This window comes from Tursiops truncatus, chromosome 14 (assembly GCF_011762595.2).
Source record: "Tursiops truncatus isolate mTurTru1 chromosome 14, mTurTru1.mat.Y, whole genome shotgun sequence".
Taxonomy (NCBI): Eukaryota; Metazoa; Chordata; class Mammalia; order Artiodactyla; family Delphinidae; genus Tursiops; species Tursiops truncatus.
The window spans coordinates 42996177-43023139 of NC_047047.1; the positions used below are offsets into that span (position 1 = coordinate 42996177).

General features: G+C 34.6%; 1 protein-coding gene and 1 pseudogene across 11 annotated transcripts in view; one reads left to right on the top strand and one right to left on the bottom strand.

The window, feature by feature from the left end:
* The window catches only part of CCDC88A (coiled-coil domain containing 88A), a 195642-nt gene that overhangs the window by 98592 nt on the left and 70087 nt on the right, over positions 1–26963 (top strand). For all 11 annotated transcript variants that reach the window (XM_073791645.1, XM_033838528.2, XM_033838524.2 and 8 more), the window contains 5 exons: positions 10603–10672; positions 12627–12685; positions 16250–16333; positions 18020–18160; positions 25243–25415. In XM_073791645.1, coding sequence (XP_073647746.1) covers positions 10603–10672; positions 12627–12685; positions 16250–16333; positions 18020–18160; positions 25243–25415 — 527 coding nt within the window. The remainder of the gene's footprint in view (positions 1–10602; positions 10673–12626; positions 12686–16249; positions 16334–18019; positions 18161–25242; positions 25416–26963) is intronic.
* Positions 20239–21228, bottom strand: LOC109551160 (sushi repeat-containing protein SRPX pseudogene; annotated as a pseudogene).

Sequence of the window (26963 nt, forward strand, 5' to 3'; positions counted from 1 at the left end):
TTATGAATTTAAAATTTTTTTAATTTCCTGAGAATTTATATAGTGCAACACTTTGTTAGCCTACTAGAATTTTGCCTTTGAACAATATACTTTTTATTCCTTTTTTTAACTTAAATTGGATGCATATTTCAGAGTTTGAACATGAGCATTTTTTTTTAATTTTTTATTTTATTTTATTTTTGGCTGTGTTGGGTCTTTGTTGCTGTGCACAGGCTTTCTCTAGTTGCAAGGAGCGGGGGCATCTCTTCATTGTGGTGTACGGGCTTCCATTGCAGTGGCTTCTGTTGTTGCAGAGTACGGGCTCTAGGCGTGTGGGCTTCAGTAGTTGCAGCACGCAGGCTCAGTAGTTGTGGCGTGCGGGCTCTAGGGCATGCAGGCTTCAGTAGTTGTGGCGCACGGGCTCAGTAGTTGTGGCGCTGGGCTTAGTTGTCTGTGGCGTGTGGAATGTTCCCAGACCAGGGCTTGAACCTGTGTCACCGGCATTGGCAGGTGGATTCTTGTTTTTTTTTTTTTTTGAGGTACGTGGGCCTCTCACTGTTGTGGCCTCTCCCATTGTGGAGCACAGGCTCTGGACGCGCAGGCTCAGTGGCCATGGCTCACGGGCCCAGCCGCTCCGTGGCATGTGGGATCTTCCTGGACTGGGGCATGAACCTGTGTCCCCTGCATCAGCAGGCGGACTCTCAACCACTGCGCCACCAGGGAAGCCCTTAAGCTGTTCTTATTTTGTATTTTAGTTCTGTTTTTAAACCCCATAAATTAAATATTGAAAGTACTGTTAAATAAATCAAATCAGTGTTCTTTTAGATCAAGCTACATGTTTTCCTTTTTTTCCTCCTCATGGTTTTCTTTTGTTATCTCAGACCTGCCTTTGGTATTATTTTCTTACCGAAGTCATCTTTTGATTGTTTGTTTAGAGAAGGTTTGTTGATAGTAAAGTTTATCAATGTCTGTCTGAAAATGCCTTTTTTTCACCCTTGTTCTTGAAAGGTAATTTTATTGGGTATGTAGTTTTAGGTTAACAATTACTTTTCTCTCAGTGTTTTGCAGATTTTTACCTTCTCTCCCTGGAGTCCTTTTTGTTTTGGAGAAACCAGCTATCAGTCAAATATTTGTTCTTAGGTTAAACTGTCTTTTTCTCTCTCCTGGCTGCTACTACTGTCTCTTCTAATATTGCTTCTTTTGTATTAATCTGATATTCCTCAGATATTTTTATTATGTGTATATTAGACTTTCCTACTCTATCCTCCATGCTTATTAAACTTTCTTTTACATTACAGTTTACAGTCTTGTGCTACATCCTGAGTATTTTTTTTCAAGACTATCTCTGCAGTTTGATAATTTGCCCCTCATATCTTCTGTTTAACCCACTGATTAAGTTTTGCCTCTTAGTAATCATGGCTTTCATTTGTAGAAGTTCTGTTTGGTTCTTTTTCATCTGCCTTTTCATTTTGTTTATTAATCATTCTTTTAAAATTTTTTCCTTCCTTTATCTCTTCAGAAATTTTTAAAATGTCTAGTTTTTATTTTATGTTGGATAATTACAAAATCTGAAATCAGATCTATGGGGATCTGAATCTGCCCTTTGTTTTCTGCTTGCTGTTTCTCGTGGTGGTAGCTGTTGTGGCAGTGTGTGTGTGTGTGTGTGTGTGTGTGTGTGTGTGTGTATGTGTGTTAATTGTGAGCTCATTTTGTGGGGGGAAGTTTATCTGTGGGAAAATACTTCTGGGTCTGAGCCAAGGATGCATTGCTTCAGAGAGGATTTGTTTCCTTTTGTGTAGCCAAGCCTGAAACACTTTTCATTTAATTTATTTTAAGCAGCTTTATATTATTGTAGAAGCATACTTGTATGCTGTATATAGAAAACTAGAAAAAATGAGAAAATACAAACATAATTTCAGGGCCTGGAGATTACCATTATTAGCACCTGAATATATGTACTTCTGGATCTCTTTTTCTGCATTTGTGTGTTTGTAAATTATGTATTTATGTGTTTACGTATGTATTTTTTAACTGGGACCACATTATCGCAGATTCTTAGGGAAACAACCCTCCTCAATCTCAAGCAAAGGCCAAGAAGAACTGCTTCTTCTGTGTCTTATTTGCAGGGTTCAGTTTTTAATTTTGTTTTATCTTTTGACAGTTACCTTTTTATTTTCTTTTGAGCTAAGTCAATAAATTTTAAAAGATTTTTAAAAAGCTATCCAGTATTTTTGAACTCCTTCCTTCCTTTCTTTCTAATATTTAGTATTCCTCATTGCCAGAAATAAAAGTCTGTGCTAGGTTTTTTTTAAACTTAAAAAGTTTTTTTTCCTGTATTCCTTCTCTCATTTTCCTCTCTTTGATTTGAGTGAGTTAGGTTCTATGTTATATCTGTTTTGTCTTTTATTCTTATTTTGTGTCAGTATTTCTAGATACATTAAACAAAAGACTAGATAAAGGGGTGCAGTGACTCATTTTGACAATCTTCATCAATCTTGCCCTTATTGGAATGTTGTTAGATCTTTGGTTTCACACTATCTTTAGGGAGATGCAAGTTTTTCTTGAAAATTTTGTGAGACTCCTTGGGAAAGAAGACATAAAAGGCAAGGGGATTTCTTTATCAGAATCTTAAATCATTTGTCAGTGCAACCTAATTCTGTGTTGTCTACTATTGCTTTTTTTTTAACAACTTTATTCAGATATAATTCACGTACTGTATAGCCCATTTAAAGTGTGCTATTCAGTGGTTTTTAGTATATATACAGAGTTATACAACCATCTACACCACCAATTTTGGAACATTTTTATCACCCCAAAAAGAAACCCTGTATCTGTTAGCAGTCACTCCCCATTTCCCGAACCCTGCATACACACTCATCACCACCACCACCACCCCAACCTTAGGCATCTGCTAATCTATTTTCTGTCTCTATAGACTTGCTTATTGTAGACATTTCATAAAAGTGCAATTGTACAGTATGTGGTCTTTTGTTACTGGCTTCTTTCATTTAGCATAATGATTTCAAGGTTCATCAATGTTGTAGCATGTAGTAATGTTTCATTCTTTTTTATTAAACTACTGTTTTCTTGTTCTTTGTCTTCCTCCTGCCCAAGCTAGGTATTGAAATTGTCTTTGTATTGATCATATTAATTTAATGAAGTTATAGTCGCAGAGATATTTGCCGATGAGTGAATTGTAAAATCCATCAGTTCAATGGTTTAGATAAGAGGTTCTTAGTGGAGGGTGATTTTATCACCTGGGGGACATTTAGCAATGACTAGAGACATTTTTGGTTGTTGTACCTAAGAGTACTACTGGCATTAGTGGATAGAAGCCAGGAATGTGGCTAAGCATCTTGCAATGCACAGGACATTTCCCCGTGATTAAGAATTATCCAGCCCAAACAAACATGTGCCTTTCAAATCCAAAACATTATATCACATTGAATTATAGTTCTCTCAGTAGATGTGCTTAACTTTTATGTCACAGGGACAAAGTGGTATAAAAATCTATCTTAAATTCTGGAGTCCAGATATTTAAAATATTTGCATATTTGTCTTTAATATGACATATATGAAATATTTAATAATGAAATATTTAATAATTTAATTAATGATATAATAATCAAAATGTATTTTATATAGTGTATTTAAATCCTGGCTCTCTGTTATGTAGCAGTTGTATAAATGGTACAAATTACTTCCTTGAGCTTTAACGTCTTCGTCTATAAAATAAAGATAATAATACTTAGCTGGCAGCTGAGCATTACATAAATTAATAGAGATGAACGTCTTGCAGTGTTTCCTGAGCCAGACACAGTTTTAGGTGCTGGGGATGTGGTCGTAAGTGGCAAACATAACAAATAAGATTGCTGTCCTCACAGAGAAGGAGAAACTGGCTAAGCTGACCAAGAAGGAGATACAGGAGGGAAACTAGACAAGCCGTGGTATCACGAAAGCCTACAAAATAAAGTGCTTCTAAAAAGAGGGAATGTCAAAAACATACTTGAGGGAATTGATTGCAAAGGGGCACAGGGAAGCTTTTTGAAACAATGAAAATGTTGACATCATTACTGAAATGGTGGTTTCAAAACTGTGTACATTTGTCAAAACTCATTAAATTGTACACATAAAATTGGTGATTTTTATTGCATGTACATTACACCTCAATAAGTCTGATTTCTAGAAAATGTATATGTCATTGACAACAATTTTTTAAAAAGGGCAAAGGAGCTGTTCTAGATGAAGGGAGACTAAAGAGGTGTAACAAGTGGAGACAGTGTATCTTTGGTTGGATTCTGAATCTCTCCCCCCAAAAGCTATAAAGAATATTTTGATGGAAAATGTGGAAATATGAATGTGGATTATATATTAAAATGTATTGTATCAATGTTAAAAATAAATTATCTAGCCCAAAATGTTAGTTGTGCTAAAATTGAGAAGCCCAAATGTTAATAGTGCCAAGATGATATTATTATTAATGATTTGATTTGTCTTGACTGTCACCATTTTTTAGACACACCTGTAAATATTTCATTAACATTTGCAGGATGACCACTTACACCCTTTTCTTTTAATTAATCTAAGTTTGAATATCAGTGAACTATTGTAACTTAGAGCTAGAAGTGATTGAGTATCTTAACATTTTGTCAACGTAGTTTCAGATACTTAAAATATTACTGAGTGTTGAAATTCTGCTTGTACCACTGAACCAGTTTACCAAACCCTCTCTACCCGCTCCCTTTCATGCTTCATAGTCTTCCATAAAATCTTTCTAAGGCACTTCTAGGGTATCTTCAGAAATAGGTCATCCATCTTATTTACATGATTAATTTACTAAAATGATTTTTTATTTTCATGTGTAAAACCAAGATAGACATGACCCAGTTTAATATATTGACAGATTTCAAATTAAAGGCCGAATCAGTGCAGTTATTGTCATCTGTTAAATTACCTGACTGTTGGGAAAACCAAAAATTTCCCTGAAAATCTTTCTCAAACAATCAAAAGTATTTTGTTGTATCTTATACACCCCTCAGAAAAAGTATTTGAGGTAAAATATTTTGTACATTTTGATTGTCTGACTCGCAGAAGGAGTAAGTTTGGGTAGGTTAAAATTCACAAATGTATGATGTCTCCAGGTTTGTTTGTTTTTTAATATGTTGTTAAGCATCAAGATCATCTTGCAAAAATGATTCTTAGGGAGGAAGAAAATTGACAGAATACCCTGAGATGATTGTTAGTGGGGGGAATTATTTCAGTGAATCTTTTCAGTGATGATAAGTTAATTTAAGTGTTAGTATTCTTCCCTTTCTTATTTTAATGATGTGGAATATGTAAAAGCTCAGTAAAAATTACAATATTCAGATTGCCCTTCTTTTCTGCTGCCTTTCATTGAATGCCAAGGCATTGAAGCTATAGTGATAAACAGGACAGGCTGTAGCCCTGTTCTCTAGTAGAGGGATAATAGACAAGTAAATAACTAAATCAAATAATTTTGATTGTGATAAATAAGGACAGTGAATGTGAGAGGTCTTGAGAGCAGTAACTGGTAACTTTAGATTATCAGAAAGATTGTTGAACACTTCATTACGTTTAAGTGGCAATTCAGACCTTTTCAAATAATTGCTTGATACATAGCAAGCATCTCTTTTTGTCTTGCAAATAAATATTTAAAAATTTTCAAGTCAGAAAATAAGTAAATTATAGCTGTTATGGAAAATTACCTTGGTGCTTTGATTTTTTTTTTTAAGTTATTTTTATTCCTGTGGATGAAGGCAAGAAGGTGAATTTGATTATCAGAGACACAGTCTACAAGTAAAAATCTTAGTCCACTTTTAGAATTCTGTCAGCAGCCGTTGTTTGGTATGACTGCACAAGCTGCAGTTTAAATAAATACTAAAAGAAGCAAGGTGGTTCTTCAGCCACCATTAAAATAATGAACTGAATCATTTGAGGCCTAAAAGACAAGAACACTTTACAATTAATAAATTTATTAGGAAGTTTTTGCATGTTTGACGTCACTAATAGTAAAAGTAAAAATTAGGTCTAGTACCATTAATTTAGTTGCCAGAGAAAGCAGGTACTTTTTAAGGTTTTTCTTTAACATCTGTTATAATAAGCAACATTTGGAGTATTTTTGATACTTTGGTCAGATTTTCTTTTCTTTTAACAACATTCATTTAATTTTTTTCTACATGCTACTAAAATATAATAAAATAGTCTTAATTCTTTTCACTAGTAACACGGATAAAATGCTAAATACAAATAGTATGATAAATGTAATTATGTTTGAGTTTTTAAAACAGATTTAGAGTCCCAAAGGAGAGACTGTCATTCCAGTATATTCTAGAAATCTTTGAAGCCCATATTTAGTACCTTAGAAATGTATAGTTTTAGTTTTAGTATTTTGTTCAATGTGATTCAAAAAGGGAAATGAGCCCAGACCTTTCCCAGAAGTATTGTTTAAGTTCTTACTGTGAAGGAAGTGTTATGGGTAACTTGTAGGAAGAAGGAGAAACCTGGTTTAAGTTGTCTTTGAATAGTCTCTAGGGTCTGTCTGGCACAAACTTGAAATAGTCTTTCTTAAGTGCTTTAGCAACATGAATTTCAATTCACAGAAACTTGTGTATCAGTTTTAAAAGTTTCTAAACTAAAACTAAAAAAATAGTTAATATACCATTTTTATAGAAAAGTTATACAAAGCCAATTAAAAATAATAGGAATGAAATGACTTGTATCTTTCAAAGCACTTCTGTTATTTTCCTATTAAGATAATCTCTGCCATTCTTTCTTGTTCTGTCTTTATTTTTATTAATTATTGATGTTCTGCAAATTTTTCTGGACTGTCTTCATACCAGGATAGATTTTCTACCAATTCAGTGAAGCTTTGCTTTAGTGGTCTTGAAAATTCTGAAATTCTCTATATTTGAATATTTGCATATCTTTCAAAACTTGCATCCTTCTCCTTATCTCCACCTCTTGTTCCCTGGTTTCATTTTATTGTTAGCCCTTATCACCAAAAACATTTACTTATTTTCTTTCTACCCCTTCAAAAATGTAAATTCCATGGGAGCAAGGATTTTTGTTTCTTCATTGCTTTATTTCCAGTACCTAGAATAATGTCTGACAGATAATAAACATGCAATAAATATTTGTTGAATGAGTGGCTGTCCTGATTTTCTCAAAACTTTCTCCACTTTCTATTGTATTGCTAAAACTCTTTCTTTTTCTATACTTTTTTTTTTTTTTTTTTTTTTTTTTTGCGGTACGCGGGCCTCTCACTGTTGTGGCCTCTCCGGTTGTGGAGCACAGGCTCCGGACGCAAAGGCTCAGTGGCCATGGCTCATGGACCCAGCCGCTCCGCGGCATGTGGGATCTTCCTGGACCCGGGCACGAACCCGTGTCCCCTGCATCGGCAGGCGGACTCTCAACCACTGCACCACCAGGGAAGCCCTATACATTTTTAAATAGGTTTCTCATCACTTTACTAACAAATTGAAGTCTCTTCACTTATTCATTTACATATGTTATCATTCTTAACCCATTAATTAACAACAAATTAATTGTTGCTCCTGCTTAACAAAGTAGTATTTATCTTGGACTAAGTTATGTATTGTTTTTCCATTTCTTAGCACCTTAATAATGAACATCTTTAGAGCTAGGTGAAGTCTGGGAAGTCTCAGGATGTTATAGTAGAGCTTTAACAATAACAATCAGTTTTTTTAACCTCTGATTTCTTTTATGTCTTGTGTATTTTTTAATGTTACTTGTAAGATTGGAATTGGGAAATAGGAATTTTTACAAAAATGTAGCTAGAATTCTCTGAAGAACCCAAAGAACCAAATAGAGGTTTTAGAATAATTTGGGTTTTTAAAATTTGTATAATTTTTAGCTGCCTTACCTAATATTAGCACTTTCAGACATAACAAAATCAGTACTTGGAGATAAAGTAAAAGGTAGATTTTTTTTTCATTAACTCTAATATTTAATAACCATCATTTGGGCTTCCCTGGTGGTGCAATGGTTAAGAATCTGCCTGCCAATGCAGGGGACACGGGTTCGATCCCTGGTACGGGAAGATCCCACATGCTGCGGGGCAGCTAAGCCCATGCGCCACAACGACTGAGCCTGTGCTCTAGAGCCCGCGAGCCACAACTACTGAGTCCGCATGCCACAACTACTGAAGCTGGCACGCCTAGAGCCTGTGCTCTGCAACAAGAGAAGCCTCCACGATGAGAAGCCCGTGCACCGCAATGAAGAGTAGCCCCTGCTTGCTGCAACTAGAGAAAGCCCGCGCGTAGCAATGAAGACCCAGCGCAGCCAAAAATAAAAAAATAAATTTGTTAAAAAATAATAACCACCATTTAAAAAAACTTTACACTTTTGTTTCACTTCTTACCCTTCTCAGCAAAAGTCACACACATAGTAAGTCAAGGAGCTGAAATTTAAGCCTAAGTTTTCTGACTTGACTCTACCATAGTACTCTATACTAGGCATTCACATTCCACCATACTAGAGTACATCTTTAGATACACAGAGGTACGTTTGAATTTGCTTCATCCAAATATAATCAAACGTGATAGTGTACAGGTTAAGCAAACTGTATTAACACAGGAGGTCACTGATGGTACCATATGATGAAAGAATATATGAGATTGCTTTTATCTTTGTGGAGAGACTAAGATAGCATTAGAGAATGAGGTATTAGAATAGGCAGGAAGTGGGGAGCCACCTGAGGAAGAGGATGTAAGAAAGAGGTGGTGAACCATATTAAAGATTAGTACCTATTTGGACAATTTCCTTATAACTCTGCCAACATAGAATGGTACATCAATAAAATAGATTGTCTTGACTTAGATTATCTCCACTAAAAAGGATATAAACAAAACAATGATTGCTTTTTTTTTTTTTTTTTTTTTTTTTTTTGCGGTACGCGGGCCTCTCACTGTTGTGGCCTCTCCCGTTGTGGAGCACAGGCTCCGGACGCGCAGGCTCAGCAGCCATGGCTCACGGGCCCAGCCGCTCCACGGCATGGGGGATCTTCCCGGACCGGGGCACGAACCCATGTCTCCTGCATCAGCAGGTGGACTCTCAACCACTGCGCCACCAGGGAAGCCCAATGATTGCTTTTTTTAATGCATCTCTCTTATTTATGCTTTCTTTTAAATATGTACAAATATAGTCCTGAAAATTTTGCTTTAGGGCAAGGAAACTAAAAATTGCAATTAATTTGAAATTTATTTCTTTAAGTCCATTTAGCTGTTACATACTTGGCTATAGAATATTTTATCTTGGCATAACTTGCTTTTAACTGGAAAACTCATTTATTAAATATCCAAACTCAGTATCAATCCTTGGAATAAGTGATTTTAGCAATTTTTGACACTTACTATTCTTAACTGTATTTACTAATGTGATGCACATACTGAATATGTAGTTTTCTCTAAATGTGTGCATATTTTTGGTGTTAGTTTTTTTAAGACTAGTAAATATAACACTGAAGAAATTTTTTGAAACTTTCTAATACATATCTGAAAGAAATTACAGATAAAAGATCAATTCTACCTAGCCTCTGGTGTCATGTCACACTCTGGCTATAGGAAACCGCTTTTGAGGATCTAGAATCACACATCTTTAAAAAAGTAATAAAGGTTAACTTTTCATGGTTATTTGCTTCCTCATCATAGTGTTAAGGAAAGAATGATTCAGAAGGAATTGAATACTTAACAAAAAATTATTCCTCAGCAACTAGTTATGTCTGAATGTGTAGTGAAAGCCAAATTGTAAAGACACTCACAGTTATTTCATAATCTTGCAAAGATTCAGTATTATCACATTAAACTAATCAATCCTGTAGTCTAATTCATCCCAGACCCTTTGTAGCATGTCATTGTTAGTAGTTATAGTGATAGACATGATGTGTTCTCTCATTTCCTCAAAGAAGAGGTAGTATAAACAGAAGATGCATACTTAGTGTATAACCAAAATGAATAATTTGGAGGCATTCAATTTTCTGAATCATCCTGTACCATCAGAATTTGTATATATTCTTGTCACAAAAAGTTTGACAGAAGTCAAAGGAAGTAAAACATGAATTGTAGATAGGAGAGAAATAACGAGTCACTGAGGAAGAGCTCACTTTCATGAAATACTCGTAAGATAGGATTTTTAATGAACTAACTGGCTTTCTTAATTTTACTATCAGTTGATTTTTTAGTTCTCTCAGAGAGAAGTAACAAAAAAAACTCAAGATACACACACTTGATCTTTTAATTGAGGAAAGTTGTTTAATTATCTAATACCTAAAATTCAGATTTCCAAATAATAGGTATTAGACCAGTTCAACTTGGACACTTATTTGATGGACATTTGATATGTTTATTAACTTAAGCCTATCTGATAATTATAATTTTAGTTATTTAATTCATTAACTTATAGTTAACAAAAGATTTAAGACTTTTTAGACATCTTTTTTTTCACATTTTTAAGCTTTTTAATTGCAGTATACCTCTGTAGGTAAAGTATGCCTACAGAGATGTGCACGAATCATAAGTTACAGCTTGTTGAGTAATTATCCTGTCAGCATTACCCATATAACAACCTTTGGGTATCTTTTTATAGGAGACTTTGCAGCAGTTGATTATGATGTCTTTGCCAAATGTCTTAATCATTGGCAAAAATCCCTTTTCTGGTAAGTATTAAAATTAGCATAATGTGATAATAAAGTCTTACCTTTGTGTAATATTATGATGCTTACCAAGATCTTGCTAATTTCCATTAACTCACTAGGTTTTTTGTGAGTCTATAGGGAAAGTTGGAGGTGATATTCCATTTTATATAGAGAAAGTAAACAATGTTTGTAAGTCGTAGATGGGATCAGACATACATTTTACATTAAGTCCAGTGTTTTTTTTTTTACTCTACCAAGTCGATACTTTTCTGTGATGATTTTTAGTGTCTTATAAACAAGTATAGAAGATAAGTACAGCAGTTATAAGCTTAAAAGAACATAACCTTAGAAAAGAAGTGATTTTGAAATAATTTTTAGGTTTTATAGCTACTATCTACCATTGCCAAAGTTGTTTGAATCTGAGGTTTTACTGATTGATATGTTGTAATTTATATTAAACTACTTTTGAGTGGAAAAAAGATGAGAAGCAGTTTCTTAGATAATTTAAATTATTTTCTTCAAAGTTTCTGCCCTTTACCAGATTTTAAGTGCGACATGTTCAGGGTTTTAATTTTTGAACAGTTGGGGAAATTAGCAGCTACCTAACAGTTTCAACAAAGGACTTATTCTTACAGGCATGTAACCCAAATCAAGTATATCTTCTCCAATTCCCAGTCTCACCCTCAGTCAAAACAAACAAAAATAAAACCAAAATAAAAACGAAATCCAAGCAGCTGTTTTCATTGAGCAAACTACAAATTAGATGGGGTGAATTAGGAGTTTAGATACTCTTTCGAGATATTCTGGAATATTTTAATATACAAATAAAAAACGTAAAAAACATTTTGTATGTAGAATGGAATTGTTTTCAATTCCACATGCATTTAATAATTACTTACCAAGTTAGAGGGACCAGGAATATAAAGAAAATGGTTTATGCTCTGGAGGGTCTTGTGTTGTGGCGAGAGATACACAGATTACTGGGAAATCATGTAATAATTAGTGCAAAGTAGAGAGATGTAAGAATGTTAAGGCTTATAAAATATGGAGCCATTGATTATTCTTAAAGTTGGTAGATTAGTGAGGGTTGGAGACCATTGGTGGTTGGGTCAGGGAAGACAACACAGAGATGTTAGAGCTGTGCCTAGGATTGTGATTAGATTAGTAAGTAGTTCATTAGAGGGACGAAGGGTAGGGAAGAAAGACAGGCAGAGGGAGTAACAGAAGTTAAGGCAGTGGTGTGTGTATATATGTATGTATATTTGGGGAAGCGTGATTAGTGTGGCTAAGAAGGTAGGTTGTTTCATGGAGAGTAGGAGGAAATGTTTGAGAAGACAGATTGGCCTGATGGTGAAATTCTGGCCAGAGAAGTGACTTTTTTTTTGTCAGCTGAATGTTTTAAGAAAATTTGAATTGAATGCTTTTGGACAGTGAATGTACTGTCCAGTTCTGTTACAGACCATAAACTTTATTCAGCTTGTTATATACATTTATTTTACCAGCCTCACCGTAACTGATATTTAAGGTTTTGATTTTCATGAATCTACGCAGGGGAAAGCCGTTTACATTTTATAGGTAGATGAATCATATAAGGTCAGTGTTTCAGAAAGAAAACGCCAATAGGCCTAAGACCTATTAGGAACCATTTTGGCTGGCTGTGGCATGTCTCTATAGTAGAGGTTCCTAATTTGGTATGCTGGTGTAGTATAATGACGTACGGAGAAGTAGTGGATTTAGAGTTAGCATCCTTTATCACACAGAGCTTTGAAAGCTGTTTTATCTGTACTGCAGCCCTTCAAAATTCCTCTTACCATATTGTGCACACACAGAGCTGCTTTTCTGAATTCTCCACTGCACTTATAAACTTAATCCCTTGGTCAAGTTGTTGTGAATATCACCTCTAGAAGTAATACTACCACTCTAAGAGAGTTGAACTAAAGTAAAATGTTGTACTTAGTAGTTGTTTTTATTTCAGAACAAGGCACAGAAGAAGTTAAAAAGTTGCTTTTACTTTTACTGGGTTGCGCAGTTCAGGTAAGTTAAAATAATTCTTCGTATTTTTATTTTAATAACTTTTTATAAATTTTTCAGGCTCTAGTTTCTGAAAGACTTAAGGATGGGCCATTGGTGTTCAAAGTCCAGTTAGAAAATTTTAAATAACTGTATAACCTCCTAAGGAGAAGGTTTTTGAAGAAAAACACTCATTCTGTTACTTTATTTCAAACTTTAGTTATATTATCAGGTAGTCATAATCATTTAAAACATTTAATTCTTTTTTTTTATTCGAGGCTTTTAAAGGCCCCAGCTTTTCAGGTTTCCCTAGAGGTACCCTTAAAAACCTCTCCCAGAACATGCTATGATTTATGCACGCATGTGTGTGTGTTACAGAAGGGAAGAGGATTGATGATCAAAAGGAGGCAGAAATTATGAAATCACGATAATCTGCTGGCTTAGGAATCAATTAATGTAATAGAATTAGAAGTAACTTTAGTGCCCATAACACTTTAAAAACGGTATATAAAGATAAAAGAGAGCTTAATTTTAAGTGGAAAAAAGTTTGCTGATGATGATTTAGTCTTCACAAGAGTCTTTATAGTTGGAAGTGAAACTGTTTATAGTTCTGTTTTTAACACCATACTCTCTTTATGCTCTAGAGCTGGGCTGTCAGTAGAATAGCCACTAGCCACGTGTTGCTATTTAAGTTTAAATTAGTTACAATTGAATAAAATTACAGTTTCAGTTTCTCAGTTGTACTAGCTATATTTCAATAGTCAGTAGCCACAGTTAGCTAGTGAGTACTTGTATTGGACAACACTGATATTCTGATTATTCAACTTCAAAGTGAATCTTCTCATTCTATCTTTTTTCCGTCTTGGTACTCTTTCTCGTTTCTAGCCTTCAAGAACCTATCAACTTCATTCGATATTCTTTAAGAAAACCTAACCTATTTATAAAACATTTTCAGAATTCTTAAAACTTTCAGAGTTTGAACAGAGGTGAGATTTAGTACAAATTGTGGGTATTTTAAGGTAAAGGAAGAATTCTCATTGATCTGTGTTGAGACTGTGTTACAGGGTGAGCTTTTAAAGGTAGTATAAATAAACAGTGGCTCTAGGACTTAGAAAAGGGAAGTGTATGTGTTTAAACTGAAGGCAGACAAAGGTATGGCAGTTGAATTGGGGGACCCTTCAGTGAGTCATACTTATTATAACCCTGCCATTTTATATATGTTCACTGGCTCAAACTATACATAAGTCACTTTTGGAAGCATAACATTTAAAAATTGGGGTTACCATACCTAAAAAGTTAGTTATTTTATATATGCCACAAATGTACTACCCGAAAGTCATTCTTAATTGTTCTCACTATGCCTGTCAAATATTATTTACTAGACCAAAAAAATTCTTGTTTTTAAACCTGGTAGTTTTTATCACATCCCTCCAAAACTCTGACTTCCTAGTCATAGATGGGAACTGTACATTTCTCATAATTTAATTTTAAATTTAATTTAAAATTAATTTAATTTAATTTTAAATTTCATTGAATTTCTATATCATCCTAATAATTTTGCTTTTATAGGATAAGGAACTTTCTGCACTGATAGAAATGTGCTTAATTAAATTAAATTTTATGGAAGTAGAAATAAAATATTATGATGTACACTAATCATTAGAGAAATGCAAATCAAAACTACAGTGAGGTATCACCTCACACCAGTCAGAATGGCCATCATCAAAAAATGTACAAAGAATAAATGCTGGAGAGGGTGTGGAGAAAAGGGAACCCTCTTGCACTGTTGGTGGGAATGTAAATTGATACAGCCACTATGGAGAACAGCATGGATGTTCCTTAAAAACCTAAAAATAGAGATACCATATGACCGAGCAATCCCACTGCTGGGCATATACCCTGAGAAAACCATAATTCAAAAACAGTCATGTACCACAATGTTCATTGCAGCTCTATTTACAATGGCCAGGACATGGAAGCAACCTAGGTTTCCATCGACAGATGAATGGGTAAAGAAGATGTGGCACATATATACAATGAAATATTACTCAGCCATAAAAAGAAACAAAACTGAGTTATTTGTAGTGAAGTGGATGGACCTGGACCTAGAGTCTGTCATACAGTGTGAAGTAAGTCAGAAAGAGAAAAACAAATACTGTATGCTAACATATATATGGAATCTAAAAAAAAAAACTGGTTCTGATGAACCTAGGGGCAGGACAGGAGTAAAGACACAGATGTAGAGAATGGACTTGAGGACACGGGGAGGGGGAAGGGTAAGCTGGGACGAAATGAGAGAGTAGCACTGACATATATACACTACCAAATGTAGAATAGATAGCTAGTGGGAAGCAGCCACATGGCACAGGGAGATCAGCTTGGTGCTTTGTGACCACCTAGAGAGGTGGGATAAGGAGGGTGAGAGGGAGATGCAGGAGGGAGGGGATATGGGGATATACGTATGCGTATAGCTGATTCACTTTGTTATACAGCAGAAACTAACACAATACTGTAAAGCAATTATACTCCAATAAAGTTGTTTAAAAAATGTTATGATATAATAAATGTGTAGAGTGTAAATCAGAACCTTGCTAAGTTTCTTACTGACCAAAGAGCCAAGTTTCCTTTTTTGAGTATAGTGTCTTCACTAGTAGTTCAGTAATTGGCCCAAGAGATGCAACTAAGCTAGACAAGGCAGTGCTGTCTGTTTTGTATGCACTTCTCATTTGGTAGCTGTAAGAATACCGTTAAACGCAGTTGGATTGCAGTATAAGAGAGGTAGACAAGAGGCAGAGAGTAAGATGCATGTTAAACTGTTATTCAGTACTGAATGGAAAGAAAAAGATGAGGTTTGCATTGTAATATTTTTAGTTTATATAACGTTTTTTAAAAGGTACACAATAAATAATTGCTGCCTTTATTCCACTTGATACATGTGTACTTGTATATACATTCTTAAATTTTGCCCCTGGTAACTTTGTGTTAGAAACAAATCAAATATTTATTGTATTACCTTATATGTGTTGAACTGGGCCACAAAAGTAGGTTTCTTTTATTGAGATTGATAGGATGAAGATGTGAGAATGAATTGTAAGCCTGAAGTAAAAATTGCTTAAAATTTTTTTTCCAAGAAAAAGGGCTGTGTTGTTTGATGATAGGCAAAGACTGACTGAGCATTTTGGCTGTATTCCGAATTCTGCCACTGACTCACTGTGTTTTTTGGCAAGTAACTTATCCTCTCTGAAACAAGTTCTTGATTCTTTACTTCTCTGTTTGTAAAGTTAGCCTAATTATATTGTACTGACCTTAGATGGTTTGTGTAATGGTTACCCGCTTTAGAACTTAAAACTTTTCAGCGTAAAAATGGTATGGATTTTCAATATGTTGCTTTTTAAATAAATATTTCTAAATTGTTATCTTTCTATTAGGGTAGGTGTATTAGAGATCATTTAAATGCAAAACAAAACCCTCATTGTGCTGTTCAAAATGTAGCCAAGCTTTTTAGCTTAATGAATTTTTGGTTATTTACAACATATTAACAACTATACCCTATAAAGTATGAATGATTGGTTTATTCATTTCTCTTAGTGTCAGAAAAAAGAAGAATTTATTGAAAGAATTCAAGGTTTAGATTTTGATACAAAAGCAGCAGTTGCCGCACATATTCAAGAGGTAATAATCTGTATACAATTTTTATGTATTTTTATGAAGCTTGTGGTATGTTTTATTTGTATGTCTCCCCAAATACCATCATGGATTAAGCAAGAATAAATCAAAGTCAATTATAGATGAACTCTGCTTTTAGAAAAATTATCTTCTTTTCTTTAGACATAGTTTCTTAAATGAATTATCGTCTACGTGGCACAGTGCTGACTACAGATGTACTGTTGCCTTTATCCATAGGGATATAGGCAGAAAGTGCTATTTGAGGAACGTATATTTCTTTATTAGACATCACAGCATGAATAGTATAGTAAATGGAAGCAGCACAAAGTGGTAAGCACAAAACTAAAGTGAGGTAAGATGATAATACTAACCTATTAGTATTATGTGATTCCAGTGATTTTTTTTTTTAGTGAATGGGCACAGCATAATTTCTACTGAAGATATTACTTGAATTATAAACACATTAGTGATTTATAACACCATATAAAAACCTAAATGGAGGACATAGTGTACAATGTCAAATAATTGAAGCTAATATTTATTTGTTAAGATTGTTTTTAAAAGCTGCTATTTCTGCATCTGTCTAGTCTTGGGCTTTTAATCTTGCGTACTTTAGAGTTTTTAGAACTACAGCATGTTAAATTTTACATGCTGATTAGAAAGAGAACTAAGGAAAGGGAGAGAGTTTTAAATAGTGAGAATTGTTGTGTTTAAATATTCTCTATTTAAATGACTTTGTGTTCCATATATCATCTTTTCTCTTAGTTAATATTCAAACAGCCCCGCTTTCTGGTCAGTAATATTGTCAGCAGTAAGTGTATTAGTACTCTACAAGATACAGTTTTGTTGGTAGTTTCTCTTTATATATACATATATATGTTCGTTTCTGTTAGCTTTGTGATTTGTATTTGATTTTGAATAAATGCTGAGTACCGCAAGTTACTAAATTTGCCACCATTCTTGAAAGTGTTATTTTTGCTGTTTATTGTAAAAGTTAAAGCAAAATATCAGAATCACAGTGAGAAATGGAAAGCAAGAAATAAGTATTTCACTCATATAACTTTTCCATTCTTTTAAAACTCTTTATACTGGGCGTCCTTTTCTCCTAAGTTTCTATGACAGTGTCTTCTTCAGAATCTATAAAGACTTAGCTTTTCAAGTATAAAAGTGCAATAACCTATATCCTACAGGATTAAAACTTTTGCTTTTGAATTCAAGTACAATAAACTTAGTCTTATCTAAGGAAAAGATTAATTGAGTTTGTTAAAGCAGTTGCCAGACCTATTAGTATTACCTTCCCTTAAGAATGTCTTGAATTAAGTATTTTATTTTTGGGACTTCCCTGGTGGTCCAGTAGTTAAGACTCCGTGCTCCCAATGCAGGGGGGGTGCAGGTTCGATCCCTGGTTGGGGAACTAAGATCCCACGCGCTGCGCGGTGTGGCAAAAAATAAAAAATAAAGAAATTAAATATCTTATTTTTTAGTTGACTAAATTCATTTAAAGATTACATTTAGTAAAAATAATTTTAGTAGAAGCCTTTTCATCATTCATTAATTTCAAGATATCATATTTGCTTTTCATATTTTTATTATATGGGATATATAGTATTTAAGCTAATATTATACTAAAATTAAATGTATTTTTAAGTATTAGCCATTTAAAAAATTGTTTACTTTGGTTGCTCTCTAAAGGTAACCCATAATCAGGAAAATGTGTTTGATCTACAATGGATGGAAGTGACTGACATGTCTCAGGAGGAAATAGAACCACTCTTGAAAAACATGGTATTGCATCTAAAAAGACTTATAGATGAGAGAGATGAGCATTCGGAGGTTTGTAAATTTCTTTTAGTATATTAGGAAAGTTTACTTTCCAAAAAACTTCAGAGATTTTTCAGAATTGATACTTCGTTTCTTAGGGACAGGTAATAAAGTACTATATGTCTTTTGTGCAACACAGGAGCCAGAAAGGCTGCATAAGAGCCCCAAATTGCTAGTAAACACATTGCAATTAGGTTTTCTTTTCTCCTTCCTTTTAAATTACTCTGATTTTGTTCTTGTGTTTTTTAACTCATCCCCATAGTTCTGGCAACAGTACAGAAGTATGAAACTAAAAATATCGTTGATGTAAGTGGAAAAATCATTGCCTTTTCAAGGTAGAAGAATTTGCTTAAGGTTAATTTTGTAGTTTTATTGCCACATTTTGAGATTGGAAAAATAAATGTTAATAAAAGGAGAATAACAGGTGTTCTGAATAAAATGTCCCACAAAAGGTCTCATATTTTTGTAGTCAGTGTAATGAGATATGATTTTAGAAAAGAGAATTATTATAAACTCCTTTAAGAGAGTACTTTGGTTTTTAAAAAGAGTAAAATTGCACCAGATTTTTTGCCTGCACTCTCTGAAAGCAGCCTTATAATTTTTAAAGGAGTCTAGACATTACTGCATGTGATGGTGAGTAATATTTTCTTAATAGCAGACCAAAGTACTCTGTCATTCTGGAGAATGTAAAACTTTGATTATTTGCTCCATTTACATGAGAGAGATGATTTGAACTTATTTATAGAGAATTTGATTACTCTTGGGACTAATGAAAGACTACATAGGCGAAATTTCTAAAGATTTTTTTGGAACAAAAAACTTTCACATCACTATAAAATATATTCATTTCTGATGGGAATTTTCAGTTTTTCTTAAGGCATTAAAAGAGAAGAAAATATAGGAAGTAAATATTTTAGAGCAACAACTAAATTTTTTTAAAAATCTAAGACAGTGAGACCACAGGAAGAAAAGAGTGAGTTGCACAACATCCCTAATATATATCATCCTTACCCTGAGATATTTAGATTACTTTATTTTCAATCTGAACCATATTTTGAACCATATGCTATATAATTTTTTATGTTAGTGTCTTTTTACTGTTTTATCCATTTTCTATAACATTTCTCTATTTGCGTTTCAAGATATTAAAGGTATTTTGAAAAGGTGTCTTCCAGCTTCTTAGGAATTACTTCCAAAAAGCTGTACTTTGGTTTCATATGACTGATGGATATGTAAAAGTTGTTTGATCTCACTTACATGAAATAATTAATATGGAGTGAAGAAGGATGTTATTTTGGAGAAATATAAACAAAATACTTGTCATTACATGATTTGTGTCAAAACTAAAAGGAATGTGAAACACTATATAGCATGATTGTTTGAAAAACCGTTTAAAAATCTGTTATCCTGCCTGATTAAGCATTTTAGTTGAATTTGTTTTTCTAACAAGGAAAAAAATGTTTTCTAAATACCTGAGGCAGGAGAATGTAGTCACATTCTCCTGCCTCAGGTATTTGGAAAACAAATTTCTAGCTGGTTTAAACTCACTTCTCTGGGGGGAAAAAACTTCAATTTGGATAAACAGTGGACTAGTTAGAAAAGATAATTAAAAATAATTGTGAAAAATATTAGACACATGTAAATACAGTATGTAAATATAATAATTCGGTATCATTCAATTGGATTGAAACAAGTTCTTATTAACATTTTCCCTTTAACTTTTTTCTGCTTTTTTCTTCCAAAATATTTTATTAATTAATTTTATATAAAAAAACAAAATAGGAGAAAGTTATGTATCACACTGAATAGCATATTGGGAGCAATGTTTATGGCTGTGGTTTCTAATTTCTCTACAAAATTAACTAGCCATGATGGAGTAAAGAGAGAAAGAGTAAATATCATATTCATATTTTTTGGAGCACTTCAAAGTACAGATAGCTTGGTGCTAATTTTTAAGTGCAGAGAAAGCTTATAATAAAATAGGCTTTAAAAATAACAAATAAAAATCTGCACATTAAAGATATTTTTAAGGCCTTTCTGTGTACACAGCACTATGTAGAAAGAGAATTGTGGAGAGAAGAGCCATCCCATCAGGTGTTACAGATCTGGCCCACTTCAGCTTGCAGGACCATCTCCTCTTTTCCCAAGGGGAAAGTGTCAGTCAGGCTGAAAAGGGCCACAGGCGTCACCAGGGAGACATAGCGCTCCTTGTCCGTGCTGTGCTTATCCGCTAGCACCATAGTGAAGGAATAGAATGGGATTCTGCCTGGACTGCAGAGCTAGTGCTGGAGGCATAATCTTTGTTCCTATCCTGCCAGTGAGGGTCGGGAACATGGCCTGCCAGCACAAGATGATGTGTTGAAGATCCAGGTCACACTGTGCTTGCTGTAGCATTTCTTGCGGCAGCCAGTAGAGATTTGGGGCTATGGGTGTGGACACAGTGAGGAGTCTCCTTTTCTCATAAAACCGATCCAGAAGTCATAAGACTGCTGTTCTGATGCCCACATTGATATTCATGGTTACACAGGTGGGCTCCATGCCAGACCAAGCCAGACTGAATTGACAAACTCAGGCAGGGCTACCCTGTGGCTTGTGGCCACCAACGCAGGACAACTTGCAAGTGGCTCCATAACTATTGCTGCTAGACATTTCATGTAACTGTTCCCTGGGACGTTGAATTTTGTCGCAGCATCTGACTCTGACTTTAACTAGAAATTTGCAGATCCCCTTGTTCTCAGCTCTGTCATAGACTATGTACTGTATCTTGTGATCTCCTTCAGGAAAATTTGAGTCTGGCGGGGAGGGCTTTTAGAATAACATCAGTAGAATGTTGTTTGCTGTGTCTGTTCCCTCGGGTATCTCCCAGGACACTGAGGACTGTCAGCTTATTAGGATCAGAAATGTGTTCTTTCATACTTGGGCACTTGATTCTGGGAGATTCCATATCATCACAGGCTGGTCGGCTGCTCCAGGCTTTGTTGTCCGCTCCCATTTCAGTGTGTATCCTGGCGAGCAGTAGTACTCACACTGGGAGTTGAAGTGGGCATCTAAAGGCACTTAAATCCTCCACTTGCTGGCATGGCAAGAATTGGGAGCCGCAGGCTATCCACAGGGGATGCTCCCCCTTGTCAGAACAGAGAGCCCTTTTTTCTGTTTTTATTGATCTTTTGTAATAATTGTTTCACTTCGATCTAGAAAATATAATTTGGTCGCCCTGTTTTTAATTACCCTTCATTTTTTTGTTCTTAATGCTATGAAACAAGAATCTCTTCAGTCCTCTCCCTTTACCAAAAACCAAATATTTATCGTCACTGTTTATGCCAAGCTTTGTGTTATAAGTTTATTGTATACTATCTTAGTAAGTCTGCGCAATAACCCCATTTTATAGATGAAGATTCTCAAGTTCAGAGAAGTTAGGTAACTTGTCCATTCTAACTCCAACGCTTGTGTCCCTAACCTTTATAACACCTTTGCCTAAATCTGTGATTGTGCTGAACACATCTCTGATTCTTTTCCTTAATGACGAGTTCTATAAGTAGAATTATTGTCACCAGAATTTTTTTAGCATTGTTGTATCTTTTTATGTTCATTCTTCAACATATATTAATAAATACCTGCTTTTTGCAAGATCTTGTGCTAGAGTATGTGGGAGCAACAAACTGACAAACTTTCAAAAAAGAACCAAATATTGTTACAATCTAATAGGGAAATTATTTTAATAAACGAATTAACTGTAATAAAAATTTGAAAGTGACAAGTACCAAAAAAGACATATATCTAAAAAATATCTAAAAAAATACTATAGGAATTTAAAGGAGGAAGATATTACTTGCAACCATTAGTGGAATGTCTAGGATCGGAAGAATCAGAGAAGGCTTTAGAAATTAAAGGTATGCCTTAATAACATTTCCTGTCAGATTTTTTGAAAATGTTTGGAGTTCTTGAGCTCAAGAAACTACCACTATTAGAGAAAAGTCAAAATGTCTACATAATCTTTAATGGAAAATATCTGTGGATACTCTTACTTCTCAATACCAGGTTTCTTTCTCTTTAAAAAATATTTTGCAGCCCATAGATCTTTTGTGCTCTGTTTGTTGGCATCTGGAAGTTCTTGATACTTTAATTTCACCACCTGCTAATTTCAAACGTAATATGTGTCTTCAGTACTTTTCTTGAGTTTTCCGTTTTGTGAATCATTCAGTTAAATATTTTTGAGCAGCTCTTTTTGTGCACACTACTATGGTGGATAACATCAGGGATACCAAGGAAGCATAAGAAAGATTGTATCTGGTTTATTAAAAAAAAAAACATTGTAAATGAAAAATTGTAAGACAGCATAAAATTAAGTTCTAGTTTGTTCATGAAAGAGAGATTTAGTTAATACTGTGTGCAGGTGTTATTGTTAAAGACAGGAGATGTTAGAAGGCAAGATTAAAGATAATTGAGACGGTAAGAAAATATACAGATAAAAGTTGATTCTGTGAAGTTTGAGCTTGGGCTACTATGGAAATTAGTAACACTGTTCACAGAGTTACTGTCTCTCCCTTCACAGAGACAGGGAAGTTGGGCTGGACATACTGGGTAGATGGACAAGATGAAGTAATGTCAGTGAACAAACCACCCTTCAAAAAGTAGCACTGAAAGAGAAATAGTAGAAGGATAGTAAAGGAAAAATGTGATTTTTTCCCCCTTAGATAGTAGAAACTTGTATGTCTTTGAAGAACAAGGAGAAAAAACCAATAGGAAGAGAGAAATTGAAAATGTTATAGAAGTAAGGAATATATGTTGGGAATAAGAGATGCATAAAAACGGAGGAGTTTATCACAGGTGGTTTTGTTTCTTTGACAGTTGGAGAAGGGGTCATTTGTTGGAAGTGATGATAGCAGTTTGTAGTTGGGGGCTTATGTAGAGAAAAGGGAATATATTTACAACAGCCATTGTGGGAAAATTTTGCCAGGAAATCATCAAGATTTTCAATAAACGAATTGATGGGCATTGGAAAGAGCTTAATTGAAAGTGGATGGCAATTTCTGTAGTAGGGCTGTATATTTTTTTTGGTTTGTTTTGTTTTTTAGAGTTCTTTATCACCTTGGAGCAGAAATAGAAAAACTGATGGTAGGTAAGGAAAATGACATAGTGTTTGAGTCAGACTTGAATTTGAACTCCTGTTATACCTAACCATTAGATGTGTAACTTTGGTTAAGTTATTTAATCTATATGCACCTCAGTTTCCTTATGTCTAAAATAGATGTAAAGCCTCTATTGCCAATTATAGTATTGGTTAAGATCTTGTTGGAAAATCCCCTAGCTAGGGATTCTATAAATATTAGTTCCCTTTTGTTTCTTCCTCAAAGAGTGAGCCATGGTCAAAGAATGGCATGGTGGGCTTCCCTGGTGGCGCAGTGGTTGAGAGTCCGCCTGCCGATGCAGGGGACACGGGTTCGTGCCCCGGTCCGGGAAGATCCCACATGCCGCGGAGTGGCTGGGCCCGTGAGCCATGGCCGCTGAGCCTGCGTGTCCGGAGCCTGTGCTCTGCAGCGGGAGAGGCCACAGTGGTGAGAAGACCCGCATACCGCAAAAAAAAAAAAAAAAAAAGGATGGCATGGTGGTGTTAAATTAGAAAGTAAGGGTGACATTTAACAGCCTAATTTTAGTTCCAGGCTGAGTAGAAACTCTAGGGTAACCAAGAATAATATATTTGACTGGGCAAAAAGGGGGAACTGAGTGATTAGAGGTTCAGGCATAGGAATGGTGATATGGTGCAAGAGAGGAATAGTTCTTTCACTGGAGAAGCCTGTATGTATTGGATTGGAAGTGGATGTGGAGTTGTAGAGAGAAAGGGAACTGGGAGGTCATATTCTGAGGTTTATCAGTAGGAATACTGGAATCTGTGAAAGCAGTAGTTGGACAGACCTTGATTTGTGCTCAAATGTATTGCAAGGATGAAGAAATGAATTCTGATGGGTGGTTTAAAAAAAGAAGAAGAAAAGTAATGATTCAATGAGGGCATTGTAAGACTTGGTGATGAGAGACAAAGTGAGGATGGTGATTTCATGTTCCTGAGGTGTAACTCTACCCATTCCATCTGGAGCAGAAGGACAGATGAAATGTCTACCAAAGACAATTTCTGTTTGCCTGGGAAGTTTGAAAGAAAATCTGAGAAAGTGGTTTAGAATAAGAGAATTTTCCAATAAGAGGAAAATTAGGGGAATGGAGGAATATGATTGAGATACATGTAGGTTAAATAGCCCTTAAAGTTCAGATTTAGGATAAATAGAAGATTTGTGTCCCATGGTGGGTCTCTAGAGAAAGGAATAAAGTTAAGCTTTGAGATGGGAAGCAGATTAGAACTAGCATTGTAAGAGACAGCATAGGGTATGGAGTGAAGAGACTGGTCTGGAGTCTTGGCATTGCTATGAACTAGTTGTGAGATCATGGGCAAATCAGTCTCTGTGCCTCAGTTACCTTAGCTGCAGAATTAAGAGGTTGAACTAAACTTCTGAGGTTTTTTTTAGGTCCCTCTGAGGTTTCTATTTACAATTCTAGAGGAGTGTTGTCCAATTCTGCAAGAATGGCAAGATTGTAATTCTGCACTGTCCAGTGCGGTAACCACTAGCTACTTGCGGCTGTTGTGCTCTTGAAGTGTGGCTAATGTGACTAAGGAACTGTATTTTTAACTCTTTAACTTTGAGATTAGCCACTTGTGCTACTGGTTACCATGTTGGACAGCACAATTATAGACACATCACTCTTGAGTTAATTTCTTTACTATGTCAACAAGTCTTTTATGCCTTTCCAACAGTTGCTATCTGTTCTTATTTTACCACAATTTACTTTTTTTTGTTAAAACACTGGGAAGGGAAAGAAGTATTAAGTCTTGTTCTTGTGTTATCTACTAAATAGCTCATCCATCTACTGTTGAATAAAACTTAAAAAAATGACAGCTAAATATGACAAAGTTATTTTTGACCAAAGAATTCTTTTTTGATGTTGCAGTATAATACTTAGACTTAGTGACTAGTTTTGATGTGTTTGGTTCTCTGATACGTAAAATACTAAAAGTGATTCTGTGATTTATTTCTCTATTTCCTTAGACTATCGTTGAACTCTCTGAAGAGCGGGATGGTCTTCATTTTCCACCCCATGCCTCTTCATCTGCACAGTCACCTTGTGGTTCTCCAGGCATGAAGCGAACAGAAAGTCGACAACATTTGTCAGTGGAACTGGCAGATGCTAAGGCCAAGATAAGAAGGCTTAGGCAGGAATTGTAAGTTGTTGCTTTTGAAGGCTTGTTGAATTTATATAGTTGCAAAGGTGATCTAAACAATGTTTTTAGGCTTATGGAATATGGACGCGTGGTTCCCAGTTGCTAGGCTGTGTCAAAGTTTTTGGTAGTATTTGCCAAAGTGAGAAAAATAAGTAGACTGACATAAGGTTTTATTAATGCTAAATCTTATCAATTTAAAGGATGCCCTTTATTCTGTATCAGTTTAAAGCATGCCCTATTTTTCTAGTGTTAGGATGTCCTTTCTTTCATAATGTTTTTCCTTAACAAATTGAGGTCTGCTTAATTTTTTAATTTCTTGAAATCCAAAACACTGGCAACCACTGATACAGATCAATAAGTTTAGCTTTTTTTAAATTAATGTTCTAAAAAACTGAATTTTTGGTATACAGTATTACAAAAAAATAATTTTGTGTATCTTCTGCATTGAGTAATTGAAATGCCTGAGTCATGTATCAATACTTAGAAATGGTAAATATTCTGGTTGGTTAGTGCTGATGAAATTAATATCTATTTAACTTTCAAAGATCATTACAGGAAAGTCAGTATAAATGTCACATAGGCATTCCTTGGTAAATCACATGGAAAGAAATAACCAGTCTCTGCTGGAGATTTTCTGTATTGCAGTTTAAAAGAACAAAGGAGTTTTGTATTTTAGGCTTTTTTTCTTTCTTTCTTTCCTTTTTCTTTTTTGGTTTGTCTTCCTGGATTTTGGGCTTTGGAGTGTAGATTTTAAATTTAAAACCACAATATAGCAATTAAGTTTATTTACTGATTGTTTAAAGCAGTTAGTTTAAGAAAGTGGTTGAATATGCAAGGTAGAAAAAATGTACAGTCCATAGGGAAATTTGAAAACAAAAAAATACAGCTTTCATTGTGAATGTCTGCATTATTATGTATCTATTGAAGTGAACACGCCCAGGATATTCTATAAACAGCTGCACCATGAAAATTAGGGAAGAGATTGCTGTTATTAGTTTGACTGGCAGTTAATGGATAGCCTAAACAGTGAGCACTAGTTGGTTCCATATAATTTAGCACAATCTTCTCCAGTCTTTAGATAAAGCATGCAATTAGAACTGCAGTGATGGCTGTGAATTCATTTAACATTTTGCACTATATTAGAATTTGATTTTAAAATAAAATTTACTTGGGCATAGCATTATTAAAATTCCAAGCAACTTAGAGACATTAGTAAAATTTGGTCTCATACGCTGATTGGAAAATGTAAATGAATAGTTTTAATGAGTAAATAAATATGCCAGATATAGCAAGTATTCCCAGTAACTAGCATTACATCAAATACCATCTCATATCTTCGTTGTCCTTTGAAAATGTGTCCCTTCATAGATTTCTTCTATTAACATTTGTTTTAAGTGTTTTTGTTGGGATAGATCTTTACTAAAGTGATGAAGTATGGAATCATGGTGGATAAATTTAGTTCAGGTTGCCTTATACCTAATGCAAATAAATAATTGTAATGAGAACATGCAAATTAACTAACACCATACTTGTGGGTGGTACATCATA